At 37.6% G+C, this 20,247-nt stretch overlaps 2 protein-coding genes across 2 annotated transcripts; one reads left to right on the top strand and one right to left on the bottom strand.

Annotated features, from left to right (window-relative positions):
* Positions 1-1,239: 1,239 nt before the first annotated feature.
* On the bottom strand, positions 1,240-13,037 carry gpr176 (G protein-coupled receptor 176). Its single transcript, XM_055186581.2, has 3 exons — positions 12,006-13,037; positions 7,238-7,490; positions 1,240-3,895 (listed from the first exon to the last, which is right to left on the bottom strand). The coding sequence occupies exons 1-3, from the start codon at positions 12,235-12,237 to the stop codon at positions 2,734-2,736; spliced, it is 1,647 nt and encodes a 548-aa protein (XP_055042556.2). The 5' UTR covers positions 12,238-13,037; the 3' UTR covers positions 1,240-2,733.
* A 231-nt stretch (positions 13,038-13,268) lies between these two features.
* On the top strand, positions 13,269-20,191 carry LOC141350583 (uncharacterized). The gene is made up of 10 exons (XM_073856066.1): positions 13,269-13,963; positions 15,105-15,299; positions 15,408-15,637; positions 15,745-15,845; positions 16,166-16,325; positions 16,540-16,620; positions 16,806-16,853; positions 17,136-17,261; positions 17,374-17,544; positions 19,771-20,191. Exons 1-10 carry the CDS (start codon positions 13,831-13,833, stop codon positions 19,972-19,974), a joined length of 1,449 nt encoding a protein of 482 aa, XP_073712167.1. The 5' UTR covers positions 13,269-13,830; the 3' UTR covers positions 19,975-20,191.
* The last annotated feature ends 56 nt before the right edge of the window (positions 20,192-20,247 follow it).

Here is a 20,247-nt window from a genome sequence, read left to right as displayed (position 1 = left end):
GTTGTTCACACACTGCCAACACACATTTATGTCCAAACACCTTGTAAAAGTGGATTTTGCATAATATGTGCCCTTTAAACTGCGCATTCAAGGTACCTTTGTGTTCCCTAGTCAAACCAATGAACTACGCGCTGCTAATAATAAATAACAATGACAAACATTTATCTTCCATTGAAGTCACTTAAAAGCTAATCTTTAGCTTTATTTTTGCCATCAGTGGTATTGTTTTGTGAGTATGTGTGTATTTTAATAAACTAAAGTGCTCTGTAATTAAGTTTTTGTTTATTTTTAGGTAAACTGGATAGCTACAACTAAAAAATTCATGATCCATTCAAAATTATTCCCTTAAAATACAAAGTGCACAAGAAACCAGGACCATTTAGGTTCAAATATTAACTTGAAACTGTAATACAATTTTGGAGCAATCATATGAAAAGTTTTTAGAAGACATATCGAAACTATATAATGTCATGTCAAAATATGTGTTTATTGCATCATGTGAACCATGTGCATCATGCGTCATGTCAAAATACGTGCCTGCTGCACAAGTGTCGAAAGGGTTTATGATAAAAGAGACGCTCATGTTCATGAAATACTCGCAAGACAGTAACTTAACCCTAAACTGTAATTACACATGAGATTAAGCGAATATCTGGCAAATGCAAGATTTTCTTTTATTATAAACCCTTTTAAAGCATCTGCAGCAGGCACGTATTTTGACACCACGTGTGTGATGCACAAAACTTTACATGATGACCAAACACATATTTTGAAGTGACGAGCTTTGCATTGTGCGCCCTCGAAAAACAAGATTATGAGATTTTATCTTGGTTTTCACAGAAATGGTGACATGTGGAAAGTGTCTGTTTAATGTCACTTTAAACGTGCAAAAACAAGTAATCTGGCTTCTTTTATACTCCAGGAAAGATTTTTAGAGAAAGACAACTCATACAAGACTTCCTCCCTAATGACATGCATTGAAATTAAGTCTTATGTTCTTTAATTGTGTTATTAGCACTGTGAAATTAAAGTACCTCCATTATAACACCTTACATTACAGGAAATGAGTATGCTAAATTATCGAACACACATCCACCTGTATATAAAAGCTAATTACTTACCAAAGACATGGTTGAAACACTGCATACTAAGTCTAAATATAAAAGTGGGCAGTAGGGTGCTGTTTCAAAGAGTTTAAGAGTTGATTTCATGACGCATTCTACACAGCATGAACATTGATTAATTTCATGATTAATTTTATTAACCATTGCAACATAATGAATGTTATACAATTCATGCCTTTGTTTCTCCTGTGAAAGATTCCTATTCAGTCAGTTTAATATATGCTAGTCTATTAACTCATTCCCCACCAGCCTTTTTTACAAAAGTTTCACAAAATGCCTTCCAGGAAAATGTTCTTATAAATATACAGTACTGTGCAAGTCTTATGGTGCGTTCACACCAGCCGCGGTAGAGGCGTCAAGCGCGAGTGATTTCAATGTTAAGTCAATGTGAAGACGCGTTGATGCGCGTCTGGAGGTCTCGCGGCGCGAATGAGGCGTTTAGCGCGGCGCGTAGACGCGATTCCGCCTTAGTTAACCAATCAGGAGCTTGCTTTAGTAGTGACGTGATTACAGGAAGCGAGCGGAGTCGCAGAAGCCCCTCCCATTACGCAAATTTCCACGTGAATGTCTCGATGACTAGAATTTAATGCGCGGCTTTCACGCGTGAATAAAGCGAGTAAACTAAAAACTGCTCATGCGGCAAAATAGACGCGGTAGATTTTTGACGCCTCAAACGCGGCTGGTGTGAGCACAGTTAGGCCACCACCACCAGACTTGTTGATTTAGAAGTTTTAATGTCCATCCATATTTATTTTTTATCTATTTTATTAAGATACAAACAGAAAATACAGGAAATATGTACAACAACAAAAAATTTCTTCTTTAGGCATCGTCGGTGTTTAGTGTGACCTCTCTTGGCATTAAACACATCTTAAGCGTTTTTGAGCAGAATAAAGTAAAAAGACTAATTTCTTTAAAATTAGGATTTAATTTTAATTAAATTTAAGAGATCCTTCAGTTTCCTGCTATTGCTCAAGTGGAAGGGGAATTTACCCTAAAAATTTGACATATCAGTTTACATTTTATACAGTTTTTAATACTATATACACATTTCCTGTATTTTCTGGATGTATTATATAAAAGAGACTGAGAAATAATTATATATGATCACTACAACATTGCAAAAACAACAAATCTAATTGTGGCATGGTGGCCTAAGACTTTTGCACGCACAGAACTGTATAAACATACAAAAATATCAAATGAAAGAACAGAACCTCCGCTTTCAAACAAACAAACAAAACGGGGAAAATAACATTTCATCCTATCTTCATTTGTTCTTTTTTTATAACCTCTCAAATAAGGATAGGTTTCTTTAAAAATACCAAATTTTGAGCAAAAAGCTGAAATAATTGCATTTTTGTGAAGTAATTTTGTTTGAGATCAGATTTCAGAATGGTTATCATAATGAGATAACTTGTCAATGGCAGGGAAAGAGTTAATAATCCCCAAGTAATAAAAGCAAGTAAATAAACCCTACTGTTTATCTGTAGCCAAAAATAACAAAAATTATCTCAAAATAACTTGGAGTATAAAACAGAGACAGTGTTTATTCTTGGCTTTCATGATTTGTTCGCATAAAATCCTCATCATGTCCATTGTGTGTGTTTCATGGGTCAACATTAGGGAAGGTACTAACTTTATTGTTTCTGCTGATGCGTCTTTCGGGTTTCACTCTGGGCTGCTTTGTCTGTATCAGCTCCTCTGGCGTGTTACCCAAAGGGGGCAGTAGTCTTTTCTTGCTGTTCCTGGTTTCAGGCAGCCATTGTGGAGGCAGTTCAAACGGCCCAAACCCAAACTGGGTGGTATCGTCCGGATCTGTGGGTGTCGCAGGGGCGACCTGCGAAGAGGAGTAGGCACAAGAATGAATAGGGGAATGTTTTGGTAACGTCAAACCCTCCTCTCGAACTCCATCCATAGACTGCTGTTTACGTAACTCCCCGGCTGGCCCGCCCATCCTGCTGGTTCCGCTCTGTACTTCATCTTTGGGTTGGAAGTTGGCAGAGACCACTGAGGAAATTTCATTTTCATCTTCTTCATCCTCATTTGGTCTAAAAATCTGCTGTTGGCCGATGTTGAACATCTCCAGAAGCTGGCTTCCAGAGCGAGCTACAGTTTCGCCCCCAAGTGCGCCCACCTCAACCAGCCCACCGACACTGACCATGTTCCTTCGACTGTAACGACGGTGCAGACGCGCTAGCATGTCGAGAAGACAGCGGCGCACGGAGCGATTTACTGTTAGGAGAAACAGTGGGTTGGTGAGGAGAGAGACCTTTGGCAGCCACAGTGCAGTCAGCTGTAACCAAGATGAGGCTTTTGCGGCTCCCAGCACAGCACGATATACCACCAGAGCAGCGTAGGGGGCGCTACAGAGTGCAAATACAAGCACGATGGACAACAGAGTGACATGGAGTTCAGCCTCACGCTGAGACACATACGGGATTGAAATGCTGTTTTGAGGAGTTCGCAAAGCAGCTATAATTACTTTCTTCTTCTGGCTGGTGCTCAATGCGCGACGAATTAAGACCATGGCTAGAAACACCACTGCTAGTGGTAAAATAAGTGTGGTGATGTTGTAGGTGACCATGTAAACCAGATGTCCCAGAGTTTGGCTGTCAGAACAAGAGGAGGTGGCGTAGATATCAGTCACACTGCTGACGGCAAATACAGGAACGCTGGCAATGACTGCATGTGCCCATATGTAGATGACCAGATCCCTAGATTTGGCATCTGATATCTTTCTCTCAAGTGGATATAACACACAGTAGTACCTAGAAATAAATGAGAAGAAAATTATCTTAGTTAAAATGTATACTTTGTATTTTAGGTTTAGCTTACATAACCCTGATGCAAATGTTTTATAGCAAAATTTGAATATCTGTGCTATTTGAATATTCGTGTGTTAAAGTTCAATATCTGATATAAAATCCTTTCCGTCAAGGTTCCATTATGTGATATATGAATATTTAAACTTTTTAAAAATCTGGAATCTGAGGGTGAAAAAAATCTAAACACATTTTACTAATGATAAATGCATTTTTTAAATGTATTTACAATAGGAAATTTCTAAAATATCTTCATGGAACGTGACCATTAGGTAACATCCTAATGACCTAAGCGGGTTCGGGTCTAAAAGTTTCAGGTGTGCCTCGGACACGGGTCGGGTTAAATAATAGCAGGTAATTTAAAATGAATGTGTTTTTGCCAAACGGACCCGAGACGACCCAAACTATCTCACATGTGTGCATCGAGTCCTTTTCCAAACCCCCCTTTGCTTGGCAAGAGCGCTTGCGACATTGTGTGGCTGGCGTTAGGTTCATTTTCGTTGAGAGAGACCTGTCAATCAATTTTGAATGCACATTTTATTGGTTACCTCTGTGTCATTGACAGATAACAAAGGAAAATAAAAGAAGCAGCGGGACAAATTGGATGCGAGGCTAATGGGGTTTCTTTTGTGTGTGGTGCATGTAGGGTATGCAGACTACACACATGTCAGTGCCATTTACATTCGGTCCAGTCGTTTAAAAAACATTGCCGCTGGTTTGGGTCAGACTCTGGTCAAATTTTTGGGGGGGTTTCTCGGGTCGGGTCTTTCTTTTAAAAATTATTTTTGCACATCAGGTTTGGGTAAAGGTGATTCGGGTCGGGTACATTCCTTGGGACCCGAGAAGACAGCAAGTTAACTATACATAACGTGATATTTGAATATCTGGGTTAAAATTCATTATGTGATATAAAATATATGTCCATTAAGGTTCCATTATGTCATATATAAATATTGGTATGTTAACAATCTATTAGGTGATATATGAATGACGGTACATTAAAGAGTAACTAAACCCTAAACCAACTTTATTTAGTTAATGATCTGTAAGAATGGGACTTTATTAGTGCTGTTCATTGATTTGAGTAACTTTTTTGACATTAGGTTTTCAATGCTACAATATATAACGTCTGAGTGCTGCCCTCTTCAGGTTGAACGGTGGCTACTGCATCCTATTGGATGTTGCGGTACTATGTGACGTAAGCAGGTTCAAGCTCACCATGCCCTTGTTACAATCTCACCACACTCTTGGTACGAGCTCAGTCCGGTCTAAGTATTTCACAATCTGCTCAGTAACTGGGATTTTCATGCACAACAATTTCTAGGGTTTACAAAGAATGGTGTGAAAAGGGAAAAACATCCAGTATGCAGCAGTGCTGTGGGCAAAAATGCTTTGTTGATGCTAGAGGTCAGAGGAGAATGTGCCGACTGATTCAAGGTGATAGAAGAGCAACTTTGACTGAAATAACCACTCGTTACAACTGAGGTATGCAGCAAAGCATTTGTGAAGCCACAACACGCACAACCTTGAGGCGGATGGGCTACAACAGCAGAAGACCCCACCAGGTACCACTCATCTCCACTACAAATAGGACAAAGAGGCTACAATTTGCATGAGCTCACCAAAATTGGACAGTTGAAACTGGAAAAATGTGGCCTGGTCTAATGGGTCTCGATTTCTGTTGAGACATTCAGATGGTAGAGTCAGAATTTGGTGTAAACAGAATGAGAACATGGATCCATCATGCCTTGTTACCACTGTGCAGGCTGCTGGTGGTGGTGTAATGGTGTGGAGGATATTTTCTTGGCACACTTTAGGCCCCTTAGTGCCAGTAGGGCATTGTTTACATCCCACAGCCTACCTGAGCATTGTTTCTGACCATGTCCATCCCTTTATGATCACCATGTACCCATCCTCTGATGGCTACTTTCAGCAGGATAATGCACCGTGTCAAGAAGCTCGAGTCATTTCAAATTGTTTTCTTGAACATGACAATGAGTTCACTGTACTAAAATGGCCCCCACAGTCACCAGATCTCAACCCAATAGAGCATCTTTGGGATGTGGTGGAACGTGAGCTTCGTGCCTTGGATATTCACAAACCTCCATCAACTGCAAGATGCTATCCTAATAATATGGGCCAACATTTCAAAAGAATGCTTTCAGCACCTTGTTGAATCAATGCCACGTAGAATTAAGGCAATTCTGAAGGCGGAAGAGGGTCAAACACAGTATTAGTATGGTGTTCCTAATAATCCTTTAGGTGAGTGTATGAGTATCAGTATCTTAACGTTTCAATATGTGATTAGGGCTGTGCTGATTAATCGGGCAAATGCGCGTTTTCGCAATGAATGAATTTGAATGAATTTGAATGAATTACGGTGAAATGCTGCCACATCCAAAAGCCAGAGGGCGCTCTCGTGCAGAAACGCCATTTGTGCCAGAGAAGAAGTAGCATACCAAACACTATTCCAGGAAATGTCTAAAGGAATATTTATATCGCTGTTCTTCAGATTGTTTTAGGTATTTTCATTATAATAAAAATATTTTGAATTATTGTGTTTGGCGAGTGTTGCTTTCTTAAATGCACATTATAAACGACTCAAACTCAGTGATTTTAGATTGATAAGGACTTCCTACTGATCACAGAGTACCGTAGTACACGCACAAGCTGTGCATGAAACACAGAATCGGAGCATTGCGATACACTATCGATTTTAACCAGGCCTTATTAATGGGGAACGCGATGTATCGGCACAGCCCTATATGTGATATATTAATATTATCAGTGCATTCACATTTATTGTTATTTATGAATATGTTAATGTTCCATTATTTAATATATTAATGTCAGTATGTTAATGTTTCATTATTTAATATGATTATCTGTAAAGTAATGTTCCATTTTGAGATATAAAAATCACTACATTTAGTAGTGTTCATGTGATGTGTGCTTGCAGTGTGTCTTTGCATTTTTGATTTTTCCCTTCAAGTGAAAAATATTGGTAGAAAAAACAGCTTCAGCGCAAAGCAAAATAAATTATTCATTGAACTGGTAAAGGATTCTGTAAAAATGCGTTGCTATGGAAGCAATAGCTTGTGAAACAGCTGGTGCCCATAACTAGTTTTACCAATCATTAACCAGATTATTCTGTTAACAAATGGTTTTAATGATTGTTTGCTAGCTGCTAATAGTGATTTCCAACAAATAACTTAGTTAAAACAAATAACCATTTTTACAGTATCAAGCAAAATGTAAATAATTAGATATGAGTGTGCATCTACTCACCTGTCCAGAGCGATGACAGCGAAGTTCAGCACAGTGACAGAGCAGAAAAGCCTGTGTAGGAATTTGACGGCCTTGCAGAGAAGCAGGGTGTGAAACCACAGGCAGCACAGGGGGCTGGCACTAAGAGCTATGTCGAAGGGCACGCACACCAACCCGGCACATATGCCGGAACAAGCCAGGTTTTTGATGAAAAGATTTGTGACTGACTTGAAAACATTGGTGTAGCAGGTGCACCACAGCACTGCTGCATTGCCTGGGGGCAAGGAGAGAAAAAGAAGAGAAAAAAGGTTGAAGATCGCAAACACATATGAATGCATTTAAAGGAATATTCCATTTTCTTAAAAGAAAAATCCAGATAATTTACTCACCACCATGTCATCCAAAATGTTGATGTCTTTCTGTTCAGTCGAGAAGAAATTATGTTTTTTGAGGAAAACATTGCAGGATTTTTCTAATTTTAATGGACTTTAATAGACACCAACAATTAACTCTTAACACGTAACAGTTTTTTTCAACGGAGTTTCAAAGGACTATAAACAATCCCAAACGAGGCATAAGGGTCTTATCTAGCAAAAAGATTGTCATTTTTGACAAGAAAAATAACAAATATACACTTTTAAAGCACAACTTCTCGTCGAGATCCGGTCGTGATGCGCCAGGGTGACCCCACGCAATACGTCATGACGCCAAGAGGTCAGAGAAGACGAACGCGAAACTCCGCCCCAGTGTTTACAAGTGTGTTGAAAGAGGACCGTTCCTACGTTGTTGTATATCAACTGATACTAATTAATGTTTTGTGTCAGTTTATTGTTTACAATGGTCCGCAAATGTGCATTTTATATATGTAACACGTGACCTCCCTACGTCACTACGCATTTACGTTAGGTCGCGCTGGACCGAATCTAGATGAGAAGTTGTGCTTTAAAAGTGTATATTTGTTATTTTTCTTGTCAAAAATGACAATCGTTTTGCTAGATAAGACCCTTATGCCTCGTTTGGGATTGTTTATAGTCCTTTGAAACTCCGTTGAAAAAACTGTTACGTGTTGAGTTAAGTGTTAATTGTTGGTGTCTATTAAAGTCCATTAAAATGAGAAAAATCCTGCAATGTTTTCCTCAAAAAACATAATTTCTTCTTGACTGAACAAAGAAAGACATCAACATTTTGGATGACATGGTGGTGAGTAAATTATCTGGATTTTTCTTTTAAGAAAATGGACTATTCCTTTAAGAATGGGACAGCCATAAATAGCCTCCGTCTTATTGTGTATAGTAGTTCCCATGGCAATGGATACCTGGGTTGCAGACTAATATGAGGGGAAACAAGAAAAAGTCACATTTCCTTTTTGACCCTTAGGGCAATCAAGATGGCACATGATATGATTTGAGTTAACAGTGAAACAGTAGATGCAGAACTCATATAATACTATTGTACTGATTATTGTTGGCTCTTGTAAGATGAAAGGGATTTTACTCACTTCAGATAAAAGTGCCAGCAAAATGACTACATCTAAATCTAAGCTGGACAATTATATCAATTTATTCTGAAGGATTTCTAAAATCAATGTGCAGACAAATCCAAGTAGCAGATGTCCAGGCCTGAAACACTTAGCTAATGGTTCATCTCTGATCGGTCTGTTTGTCTGAAAGATCTGTCTCAGTGTGAGTGCACAGTAAGATGCAGTGTCTGACAAATCAATCCATTTTAGTTGCATGCGAGACCCTTCTTGGCTATTTCAAAGTCACATATCATTCCTAAGCAACATGTTCTATACTATAAAGGCTTTATATCAGTTTTCCATCTGGGGCTGTAATTGCTGTCAGTAATAAGCTTTTTAAATCACTGATTACATTATTCATACTCCATTTCAATATGCATGAGAGGTCAAGAAAAAAAACTACTGCAACAGCATTCCAAATGGAAATCTATTGTATGATTTCATGTTGCACGGATGGAATTTGTGGAATTCTCTTGGCCTGAAATGAAACGGAATTTGAGATGTTTCTCTCCTTAGATGTTGATATTAACAGAGCACTTAGGTGACAGGTGCTCTCCAAACAGCCGGTTATTACACCTGACACACTATCAGAAGTTGCGTTTCTCCCGCAAGGGCCGTGGCTTTCATCTTTTCCCATTACCATGCACACATAAGGGCAAGAAAAATCCATCTGTTGCTGCTTCTGTGTTATTACCCTGGTGACATATGAGTGCACACTTACTGTGTTGGACAATTGTCCAGTTGTTCCCAGAGAGCACCTTTGTGGCTAACAGTGGTAGTCAGACTTCAAGGGGGTTTCATTAGAAGTTCTTTAACTCTTTATAATCTATTTGGAACAGCTAATGGAACCCATGTGAAGTTGAAACACCACTGTTAGCTTTGAAAGTATTGAACACATTTGCATTGTATTGCATATGCTGTCTGCCGTCTTCAAACATCTAACTTAGCTGTAATTATTACATAAGATATTTTCAAGCATGTTTGTATGTGATCCTGTCTTTCCAGGATAAATTCTAATAATCTAAATATGAGATGAGGAGCATTAAAGTTTGATAATAAAAATTTACTTTATAATATTTAAAGGATTAGTGCATTTCTTTAAAAAAATCCAGATAATTTAAGTACCACCATGCCATCCGGGGTGTTGGGGTCTTTCTTTGTTCAGTCGAGAAGAGGTTGTGTTTTTTGAGGAAAACATTCCAGGATTTTTCTCATTTTAATGGACTTTAATGGACCCCAACACGTAATAGTATTAATGCAGTTTAAAACTGCAGTTTCAACACAGTTTCAAAGGACTCTAAACGATCCCAAACAAGGCATAAGGGTCTTATCTAGCGTAACGATTGTCATTTTTGACAAGAAAAATAAAAATATGCACTTTTAAACCACAACTTCTCTTCTTCCTCCGGCTGTGTGACGAGCCAGAGCAACCTCACGTAATTGCGTAATGCCGTGGAAAGGTCACGTGTTACATATATGAAATGTACATTTGCGTACCATTTTAAACAATAAACTGACACAAAGACATTAATTAGTATCATTCGACATACAACAACGTCGGAACGGTCCTCTTTCTCCACACTTGCAAACACTGAAGCGTAGTTTCGCATACGTCCTCCGTGATCTCTTGACGTGATGAAGTATTGCGTGAGGTCGCGCTGGTGCATCACAGGACCGCAGATAGACGAGAAGTTGTGTTTTAAAAGTGCATCTTTTTTCTCTTGCCAAAAATGACAATCACTTCGCTAGACAAGACCCTTATGCCTTGTGTGGGATCGTTTAGAGTCCTTTGAAACTGTGTTGAAACTGCAATATTTTAAAGTCCATTAAAATGAGAAAAATTCTGGATTTTTTCTTCAAAAAACATAATTTCTTCTCGACCGAACAAAGAAAGACATCAACATTTTGGATGCCATGGCGGTGAGTAAATTATCTGGATTTTTTTTTACTAATTTACTAATTCTTTAAGATACCAAATTTTATGTAAATCACAAAAAAATGATTTTAGCTGGGTTTTCACAGACAGGGTCATATTGGTAGGTCATTTATAACATGCCCATGAGATTCAGATGAAATACATAATTTCATACCACTATATATGTTCACTTCCTAAAAAGTATTTCACATAAATTACTAACAGTAAAATATGCATTTGATTGTTTTCATTAATCTGACCGAATCCAGAGCAAAAGCTGCTCATCAGATTACTAACATTTATACCAGGCTTTTTGGAGGCTGATCGGTCATGTGGTGGCCCATTTGTTTCCGTCTTAAGAAAATTGCTTCATAATTCTGGCATAGTTTAGAGAAAACAAGTGAAACAAAAGGACTTTGTGCTATAATCAATAGAAATATCTCAAGCTTGTGTATTTCCTGGAAGGGTTCTGAACAATGAATTTATCACTTTGTAAACTAGCCTATCATCCCTTTCTGTAAATTTGGCATTCAATTTATACAGATGCCTTAAACAAAGATTGCTTTTGTTAAAGATTATAATCAGTATTTTACAGCAATTGATACATCACCAACTGTTTTTACCCCATCCATGAGTGATGATGAGCTGACAGGCAGTAAAGAGACTTTTTTAAGGAACCTGTCATGTGACATCTTAACGAATGAGCAGCATCTCATTTTGTGATCAGTAATGTTCTCAGTGATAGCAACATCCCGTTTATGCATTTGGCAAATGCATCTTTCGGTGCAGTCAATCCATACACGTGTTTATCAGCATTTGTGATCCCATTCTGATGGATCTGACTTGACACATAGTGACTTGGTTCTGCATGTGACAATCACGGTGGTGCAACGTGTAAGTGCTGTCATCTTGTCAACATAATTAGACTTTATACTAAACATTTTTGATTTGGGCTGTTCAATTTGAGAAATAGATTTGAAAATACATTTTCAAATGAGTTCCAATAAGAGCAAATCCAAAAACAACAGATTTAAATGTCACGTAGATTGGAAAGGGAAATTATTTGCTGTACCATGACTTATTACAACATCTGTTCATGTAAGTGCATGCACAATAATTAACAGCTTTTGTTTACAATTTATCTGTCACCTGATCTGAGGATAACATCTGTTAAAATCAGATGTATCACAGGAAATACTGTATGTAGCAGCCTATATGATTTTGTGTATCTATCTATCTCACATCCATTGACATCCTTCACCCATTGCCCTTGATAATGCAATATATCATTAATAATACTTAAAAAATTAAGAAAATACAATACAGTAGTTTATTTCTCGTGTTTGTCCACTTACCTAACAGGGAGCCGATCAGAATGAAAGCTTGAATGGTAATGGTGAAATTTTTGTATGCTGTCTCCTGCGCGTGCAGGATCTCCTCCAGTCGTGTCACCTCTTTATCCTGAGCATCACCCCACGGACCCACGGGGGGTGACGCGTTTAGGAAACCCAGGTTCGAGGCATTCAAATGTGCGCTTCCGTTTTCAGAGAGAGAAACCCAGCTCTCGTTGTCTGCCTCCATCATCATTCATTTCTAAGGCACCGCTGGAAATCTCCGGTTTTTGGCGCTATCGCGGCGCGCGCGTTATGGGTAAATAAAGAGCCCGTGCGTTAAGATGGTGCGTCCATCATTATTAACACTCGACTTTCTCGAGTTTCCCCCAGTTGCCCATAATTACTAAATGCGCGAAACGATGAGAGAAAGCGCAAAACGCAGAGCTGCCCGTATGTCCCAAAATGTGATATTGCAGGGGGTTTATATTCCCATCGCGTTGTTTTCTTGAAACCAAACACTTGGCTTTACAAAATCGTGTAAAAATATCATAAAAGAAAAGAATATAGTCGTTTTCAGAGCATGGATCACGTCGCACGAGGCATGTCATTGATGCTGATGGAGCGATATGAAAACGACTGGTGCTTTAACGTTATCGAGCAATACTCACGCGCCAATGTTCAAACTTATCCACAGTGCTGCGAAACGAAATGCGTATATAAACCTATAAACAAACATGATATAAAAATAATACCTCATTAATTCAATAGTACTACAAAAGATATCGGTTACTATAAGATATTCCTGCATGCCAATACTGTGCAAAGCAAGACAGTGCTCGAGAGTATAACAGAGAAATGATCGACATACCCGTATGAAACCATTTTCTGTCGATGATTATCGTCAGAATCGCTTGAATAAAGAATAAATAATTGAATAGACAAGACTATCTGACCGATATTTTGGTAAACGTTGCTCTCTCAACATCGTGTCAATGTGTGGCGACCTCAGGCACCTGACTGGATTTTAGCTACTATGGCTTCATTGTCAGTGGCAATTTCTATAAATGAAAGGTGGGCGCTTAAACTAAGACGTCACTGTGAGATTTTGGAGCATTGATTGATTGATGAGTCTTTATTTGGTTCTGTATGGAGGACCACAAGAGTCATGCAAAATGTAATAAAGAACTTCAATATTTAATAACTACCTGGACAATAAAAATAGCAATTAATACATTTGTTTAAAAATTCATTTACTAATCTATAAATAAATAGACAAAGTTACAAAAAAAATCATTATGTAACATTTTATTAGGCAATAAAAAGTGAGATTATAAAAATAATGTAGAAATGAAATATTAATACATTAATAAATAGTTTAAATTAATATAACAATTTACAAAAACAACATAAAACACTCAATAAGTTCATCATTTTAAATTGCATTTACAAATTCTTAATTAAATAATGGAATTTCAAAATGTATTTCAAAAAGCGATTTAAAAAGAGAAATAAATAACTGGATTTATAAATTGAACTACAAATACAGGTTTAAATTAGGCATTTAAAAGGGCATTTCCGTTTAACATTTCTGTTTTCATTTTCCCGATGGTTCTCCTTATTCTTTTCCCTACTCGATTTGCTTTTCGTTTTAGTCTCTCTATTTAGCTTTTCCGTGACTCTTTGGGTCCTTGCAAATGGTCAAATGAGAAATGCAAATTAGCTATGACCAGGTGGATGTAACAAGCTCGCTGATTGGTTAGAGGAATTGGCTAGCGTAGTCCTTGAATTCTGGCGCCAGAAAGATCGATGTAAGTTAGTCGTGTTACGTTAATCGATCTCTCTCAAAATGTCTAACGTTAACACCGAAATATCAAAAATTTTAAGAGACATTGCTAGTGAAATGGAGCGCCGATCCACAGACGGTGTTGCACAAGGATCATCAACTTCAACACCCACCTTGTCAAGACACCCTGTTGATGGTAAGTTTATGCTAGCCACCATACGATACACAAGCATGGGGTTTTCAAATTGCGGTTTAAGATGAGTTTAAAATGTGCAGTATTGCGGGTCTTGCATGACAGGTTTGAGAATAACTGCTTTACATGTGCCGGACATGTGCACGTTAACTCCCGCATGTGCGACCTGCAAATTCTAACATTAATTGTTATTTCATGTTGAAAGACTCGTTTAGATTGCGAGCCCACACGTGTGCAGCGGCGGATTTAAAGACACCCCTGTCTGTCGGTCCGTCTATCTATCTGTCTGTCGGTCCGTCTATCTATCTGTCTGTCGGTCCGTCTATCTATCTGTCTGTCGGTCCGTCTATCTATCTGTCTGTCGGTCCGTCTATCTATCTGTCTGTCGGTCCGTCTATCTATCTGTCTGTCGGTCCGTCTATCTGTCTGTCGGTCCGTCTATCGATCTGTCCGTCCATCTATCTATCTATCTATCTATCTATCTATCTATCTATCTATCTATCTATCTATCATAATGTGTATATATATTAGTTTGATAAAATATTGTGTGTATATATATATATATATATATATATATATATATATATATATATATATATATATATATATATATTAGTTTAATAAAGTAATGTATTTTACCAGCAACAAATCAATTGCAACCTAACTATAGTGATTGTATTTACAAGTTGCTGAGCGAAGATAATTGATTGCGTTGTTAAGTAGTATTACATTTTGTTGGATTAAGGGGCGGTTTCCCGGACAGGGATTAGACTAGTCCTAGACTTAAACACTTTTAAGAGCTCTCCAAACTGAAAACAACTTGCACTTACATATCTTAAAACACATCAGTGCCCTTTGTTTTACCTCAAAATGCACACAGGTAATGTTTTTAGTAAGGTTTGTTGGTTAAAACTAGTTATATTTCCTAATTAAACTAAGACCTAGTCCTGGATTAAGCTAATCCTGGTCCGGGAAACCATCCCTATATGTCTTTCATGTCTGTAGATATAACTAAATTAATGTTTTGGAGAGATGACTACCATGGTGGAATGCCAAAGTCTATTTTCCATCACAGTTTTTAAAGATCTAAGAACCATGCTATCAATTTAGATGAATATCAGTAAAGAATTATTTTGTTTTTCAGCTGAAGTTTGCAGAATTTTTGCACCATATGCTGGCAGGACTTCAGGTAGCCACTGTACAACTGCAAAACGTCGATCAAGCTACACAAGATCCTACTTTTGTTTGGACAGCATTGATCAAATCATGGTACCAACAAAAGTAGAAAAAGAAAAACTATATGCAGCTGGCCTTGGGGAGAAAAAACTTACTTTTTTCGGTATGTTGTTAAAGGACGTAATGTTGATAGTCTCAGTGATTACTGAATATTCAAATTTTAACAATCAAACAAAATTTAAAAGTGTTTATTTATTCTTTTATTTTACAGGTGATGAAAACAGTGCAGAGGAATTCAAATGTCACATTTTGACAGCTTACCCAAAACTGAATAGCTGTGGTGGCTTTGAGCTTTTAAGATTGTCTGGTATGACCAGGAGCAAAAAACTTTCTGTGATGCCTTGCCCGAACACAGGGTATACCATCAAATCTATCAAGGACCACAACAAGAGTGCCATAATCTATATACGTCCAATGCAAAAGGACATTGATACAACTCCTGTAAGTTCTAATGACACTGCTGATATTTTGTACACCGAAGTAGTACTGGTTATAGTATTGCTATGATTGTTAAAGTGATTAAAGTACTAGTATTATCTGAACAATAGGTGGAACCAGAGTCAGTTGTGTCTGGGCCCAAGGAAAGATGTCTGATTTGTGAAGAAGATATTTTTTTCTGTGAACTCAAAGATCATGTCAAAAGCTGCAGGTATGCACAGGACCCCCACATGTGCAGTTTAAAATCTTGTACTATTATCAGTGTACAGTCATTTCATTTGCGTTATGTTGTCGGCATAAGCAAAGTCTGTCTTGGGAAAATTCAGATATAATTTCTGTTCTTGTATTTTCTTTTAACCCTTTATTTTAAATATATTTATCAGTTGAGATGGTCAGCCGAATGATAATTATATGATTAGTCATAGTTTCTTTCATAATCTTAACATTTAGAAAGAAATGAAGTTATTTTACTATGTGCCTGTTATTAATCTACATGGATTACCTATGTTTGACTCTGGATATTCATTCAAGGTCCGCAAGTGAGATCAGTAAAGCATCAACAAGCAATTATCCTTCAGATGGTCAGGAATTTCCCAACACTACTGATCGAGCTGAAGTGGACATAGATCAATCATCCACAGATTCTGAAATAGTACAGTTTATTGATTTAACAGAAGGCGAGCCAATGCAGGTAAACAGCATTACACTTTACAGATTAGGATTAGCTCATGAAATTTGTCACAAAAACATCATGTGCTTTTTCCTGGGAAACATAATTTTTATTAAGTTATATTTTGAATTCTAAAAGTGATACTACACTTTTGCTTCCACTGACACAAGAGTCACATTACTCAATGTTTCTCAAATTCTGTTTAATAAAATGTCCATCTGTTTATTACTGTCAGGAGTCCTTAGATGAATGGCGATCCTTACGTTGTCAGCAGGATCAAGAGTACCAGGAGTCTTTGCTTGCAGATCAAGAAAAGGTATGTCATACAAATTTTATGTGGGTTTAAGTGAGGACATTATTATGTTTCTTCTTTTTTTTATATGACACCTCTTCAACAAGTTAGTACCAGCACGTTTTTATTTTTGTTTGATTATACACTTCATTGCATAATCTGGATAATGGAAATAATTGTCTTGATTTTGTTTTACATGTTTGTCAAAGCATAATATGCAGAAGCATTCTTTGGAAAATGAAGAAAGACGTAGAAAGGTATGATCTGTTGTAAATTATGTACATGTTCTCAAAATATTTTTAATGCTCAAGTGTATTTCAGACTCTGAAGTGTGGTCTACATTGTCAGTAAACTGAATATGGTTGGAACTTTGGACAAGACAATTGAAGATATCACATTAGTTGCTACAGACATGTTTTACGTTTTTTTTTTTTTACATTTTAGACTTAATCGAGATCATGGTAGCAAGGTCAACATATAATTGCAAATTTAGCAGCTCTCATTTATTTTTATTTTTTATTACAATTCTATTTTTATAGGCTATACATGAGAGACAGTTGAGAATGGCTGATGTTCCTGAGCCAGCTGATGGTGTTCCACTCAGATTTAAGTACCCCAGTGGCATTACAAGAACAAGAAAATTTGTTCTGTCTGAATCCATTCAGGTTTGTCCACTACTTTCTGATTGTGATTACATGGATTGCGGTATTACTGTGCAGTGTTTTGAGGTTTTAAAAATTAGTATTAAATAGATTTCTTTTTACATTTGTTATGTAGATATTATTTGATTTTGTCGGAGAAGAGGATGATGCTACAGAGTATTTTCACATTCAAGATGCTCTGTCAGTAACAACTCTTAAAAGCAACATGACTGGAACACTTTTGGGGAACAATATCAATGGTTCAAGAACACTTTACATCCACTGGATTCAAATTGATGATTTGGAGGTGAGAGCCATGATTTGCAGCCTAGAAAAAAGTCAACAAACTAATGTTAATGGTAATATTGATTAGTATTTCTTTAAGTTAATATCAATACACAAATAAGTAATGGGTGTGATTTGCAATAGTACTTGCTGGTAGTAATTTTATTAGCTGTTCTCACATAATACCTAAACAAGCATCTATTACTGTCATTTTTTCTATCATTTTTAGAGAATAGTTAACTGTACTCTTAGACATTATGCCCGACTCACCTTAATAATTATGTAGTACCGTATTGTCCCAAATATAAGATGACTCCCACCCCCCTTTAAAGTGTACCTTTTGGAAAAAGGCTTTTTTTAATACCAACTCGTCTTTTTCTTATGAAAATGCTTTCATTTGAAATACTTTTTATAAGTCCAAGGGGACCAGTGTGGTTCCCAACATTTATTAAACCCTTTTAATGGAATATAGTTCCATTTATCACATGCAGTTTATCTGGATTTAATAACAATTAGCCTAGGCTGTCGATCTCATTGAGAAAAAAACACATTGCCTAATAATATTTTATTAACAGTAGAAGACTGCCTTATTGTAAACAGAGTTTATCAAGAAGCTTCAGTCCAGGTGAACTTGTTTGTGTATTTGGCACCACTTACTGCATTTTTGCAGGTGTACAGTATGATAGATATTTAATTGTCTATAGCAGGGGTTCCCAACTCAAGTCATTGGGGTCCCCTCTCCCAGAAGTTTTAGATGTTTCTTTATATAAAACTCCTGATTCCACTACTCAGGCTCTTTATAGAATGTTTGAAACGTTTCCTTAATTAATACACTAAGGTCGCAGTCATATCATACCAAACCGAGCCTGATTCTCCCTACTCCCCCAAAAGCACGCACTCACACTGTGACTGTACTTTGACAGATCCGAGCCCAGGCACGCTATCGTCATTAGGATGTGATTGTTTTGAAGAAAAGCGCTCTTAACAACAGAACCCATCGTGATGTAAAGTCTGTCTTTGTTTTTTTATTCTGGGGGGTTTGGTGCGCGATGACACACTGCCATCTCACATGCCATATTGTTTAATTGATCAGTCACGTATGCAGCTTAGACATTCATGTAACCCTGCTGCTTACATCAGAAGGTTTTTACAAAGGCAAATAAAGCTGAGTGGTCGTGCAATTGACATCTCTCCTTTTGAACAACGCTGGCGCGATTTGTGATCACACTGCGCGTTCTGCGCCTGAGCCCAAGTGAACCGTGCTCTAGCCCAGTGTTGCCCAATCCTGGTCATCGAGGGCCCCCTTCCAGAAAGTTTTAGATGCCTTCTTATTTAACACACCTGATTTAACTAATCAGCTTGTTAGGGAGACATGTTTACCATTTTGGAAGGAGGCTGATAAGTTGAATCAGGTGTTTTAAATAAGGAGACATCTAAAACATTCTGGGAGGAGGGCCTCGTGGACCAGGAATGGGAAGCACTGTGCCCACCTCTGCAAGCTGGCCAGGGCGCGATGATCACACTAGTCAAACGAACCAAGATTTGGGGGTCAAACATGCTCCACAGTTTGGTTGGAATAATGTGAGTGCGCCCTAACAAGCTGATGAACTAAATCTGGTGTTTAATATATGGAGATATCTTAAAGGCGCTCTAAGGGAATCTGTGTGAAGTTACTTTTTGTTGATGTTTGAACTGTTTTCAAACAAACGGAGCGTAGCTAACCCCCCCCCTTCCGTGCTTTCATGAACGTGCCCAACCCCCACCCCCAAATCCTTCTTGTCGTTTGTTGGCTGGAACACTTAATAATCGTTTCTGGTGGTAGGTTTGGCCACTTTGTTTTTATTGCAGTTTGTGGAGCCTGGGCTGTCTACAGAGATCGCGTTTTTTTTACAGTTTGATCAGCGGACACCCAGCAAGCAGATAGTGAGGAGATGTTTGCTGTATGTAACAAAAAAATTTTATGGTCTAAAACGCGTGAATTTGCTTAGAGCACCTTTAAATACTCTGGGAAGGGTGCCATGTAGGACTGGATTGGGAAACACTAGTCTAAAGCTAGAATGTAAGATGCCATTGTTTATTGAAAGGCATTTCCAAAATAAAAAGTTGTCTTATATTCGGGACAATATGGTAGTTAATTCTACCAGAGTAAATAACTTTATACCAACATACGCTTACTCGAATAATGTAATGTAACTTTCGGTTTTGGAAAATTAGGTACGCCAATACTCTTGTTTTTAATTTATTGCAGTTTGTCCCAGCACTTGATTCCAACAATCAAGCTGAATCTCCCAGTGTCAGCAACCAGTTCCTTCCAATGCCAGCAACTTCTTTTTCTTTGCCATCATCACCTACTTTTTTACCAGAGACGGACAGCTCATTCTTTCATGAAGGGTATGTTGTTTTGCAAATGTTTTTAGTAACATATCTTTTAAAGATTATTCCTCCGTTATAATATCCCCTGTTTTTTGTCTTGACACACAGTGTAAATAAAACTTATTTAAAGGAACCGTATGTAAGAAATGTATATTAATTAATCATAATATGGCCCTGATATGTCACCAGACATTAAGAAATCATTTTCATTTCAAACAGGGCTTTGAACCAGAATTTTTTCCCAATTGGTTAGTTCCCAACAGAAACAGTATTTTAACGTTTCCGGTTTTCGGTTCACCCCTAAAGTTGACATTCCTGAACCGGTTAGAACAAAAAAATAAAGTTCCTGAAC

The sequence above is a fragment of the Misgurnus anguillicaudatus genome, chromosome 18 (genome assembly GCF_027580225.2).
Source record: "Misgurnus anguillicaudatus chromosome 18, ASM2758022v2, whole genome shotgun sequence".
Lineage (NCBI taxonomy): Eukaryota > Metazoa > Chordata > Actinopteri > Cypriniformes > Cobitidae > Misgurnus > Misgurnus anguillicaudatus.
The sequence above is the reverse complement of the archived record's forward strand: the minus strand, read 5'-3'. Positions and strand labels throughout refer to the sequence as shown.

Excerpts from the sequence above, each read along its gene's own strand:
- gpr176 (XM_055186581.2), bottom strand. The coding sequence starts at position 12,237 with ATGATGATGGAGGCAGACAACGAGAGCTGGGTTTCTCTCTCTGAAAAC. Across the intron at positions 7,491-12,005 it reads TCTGATCGGCTCCCTGTTAG|GCAATGCAGCAGTGCTGTGG; the intron begins GTAAGTGGACAA and ends CCTTGCCCCCAG. Across the intron at positions 3,896-7,237 it reads GCTGTCATCGCTCTGGACAG|GTACTACTGTGTGTTATATC; the intron begins GTGAGTAGATGC and ends ATTTATTTCTAG.
- LOC141350583 (XM_073856066.1), top strand. The coding sequence starts at position 13,831 with ATGTCTAACGTTAACACCGAAATATCAAAAATTTTAAGAGACATTGCT. Across the intron at positions 15,846-16,165 it reads GATCATGTCAAAAGCTGCAG|GTCCGCAAGTGAGATCAGTA; the intron begins GTATGCACAGGA and ends TATTCATTCAAG. Across the intron at positions 17,545-19,770 it reads TTCAAATTGATGATTTGGAG|TTTGTCCCAGCACTTGATTC; the intron begins GTGAGAGCCATG and ends AATTTATTGCAG.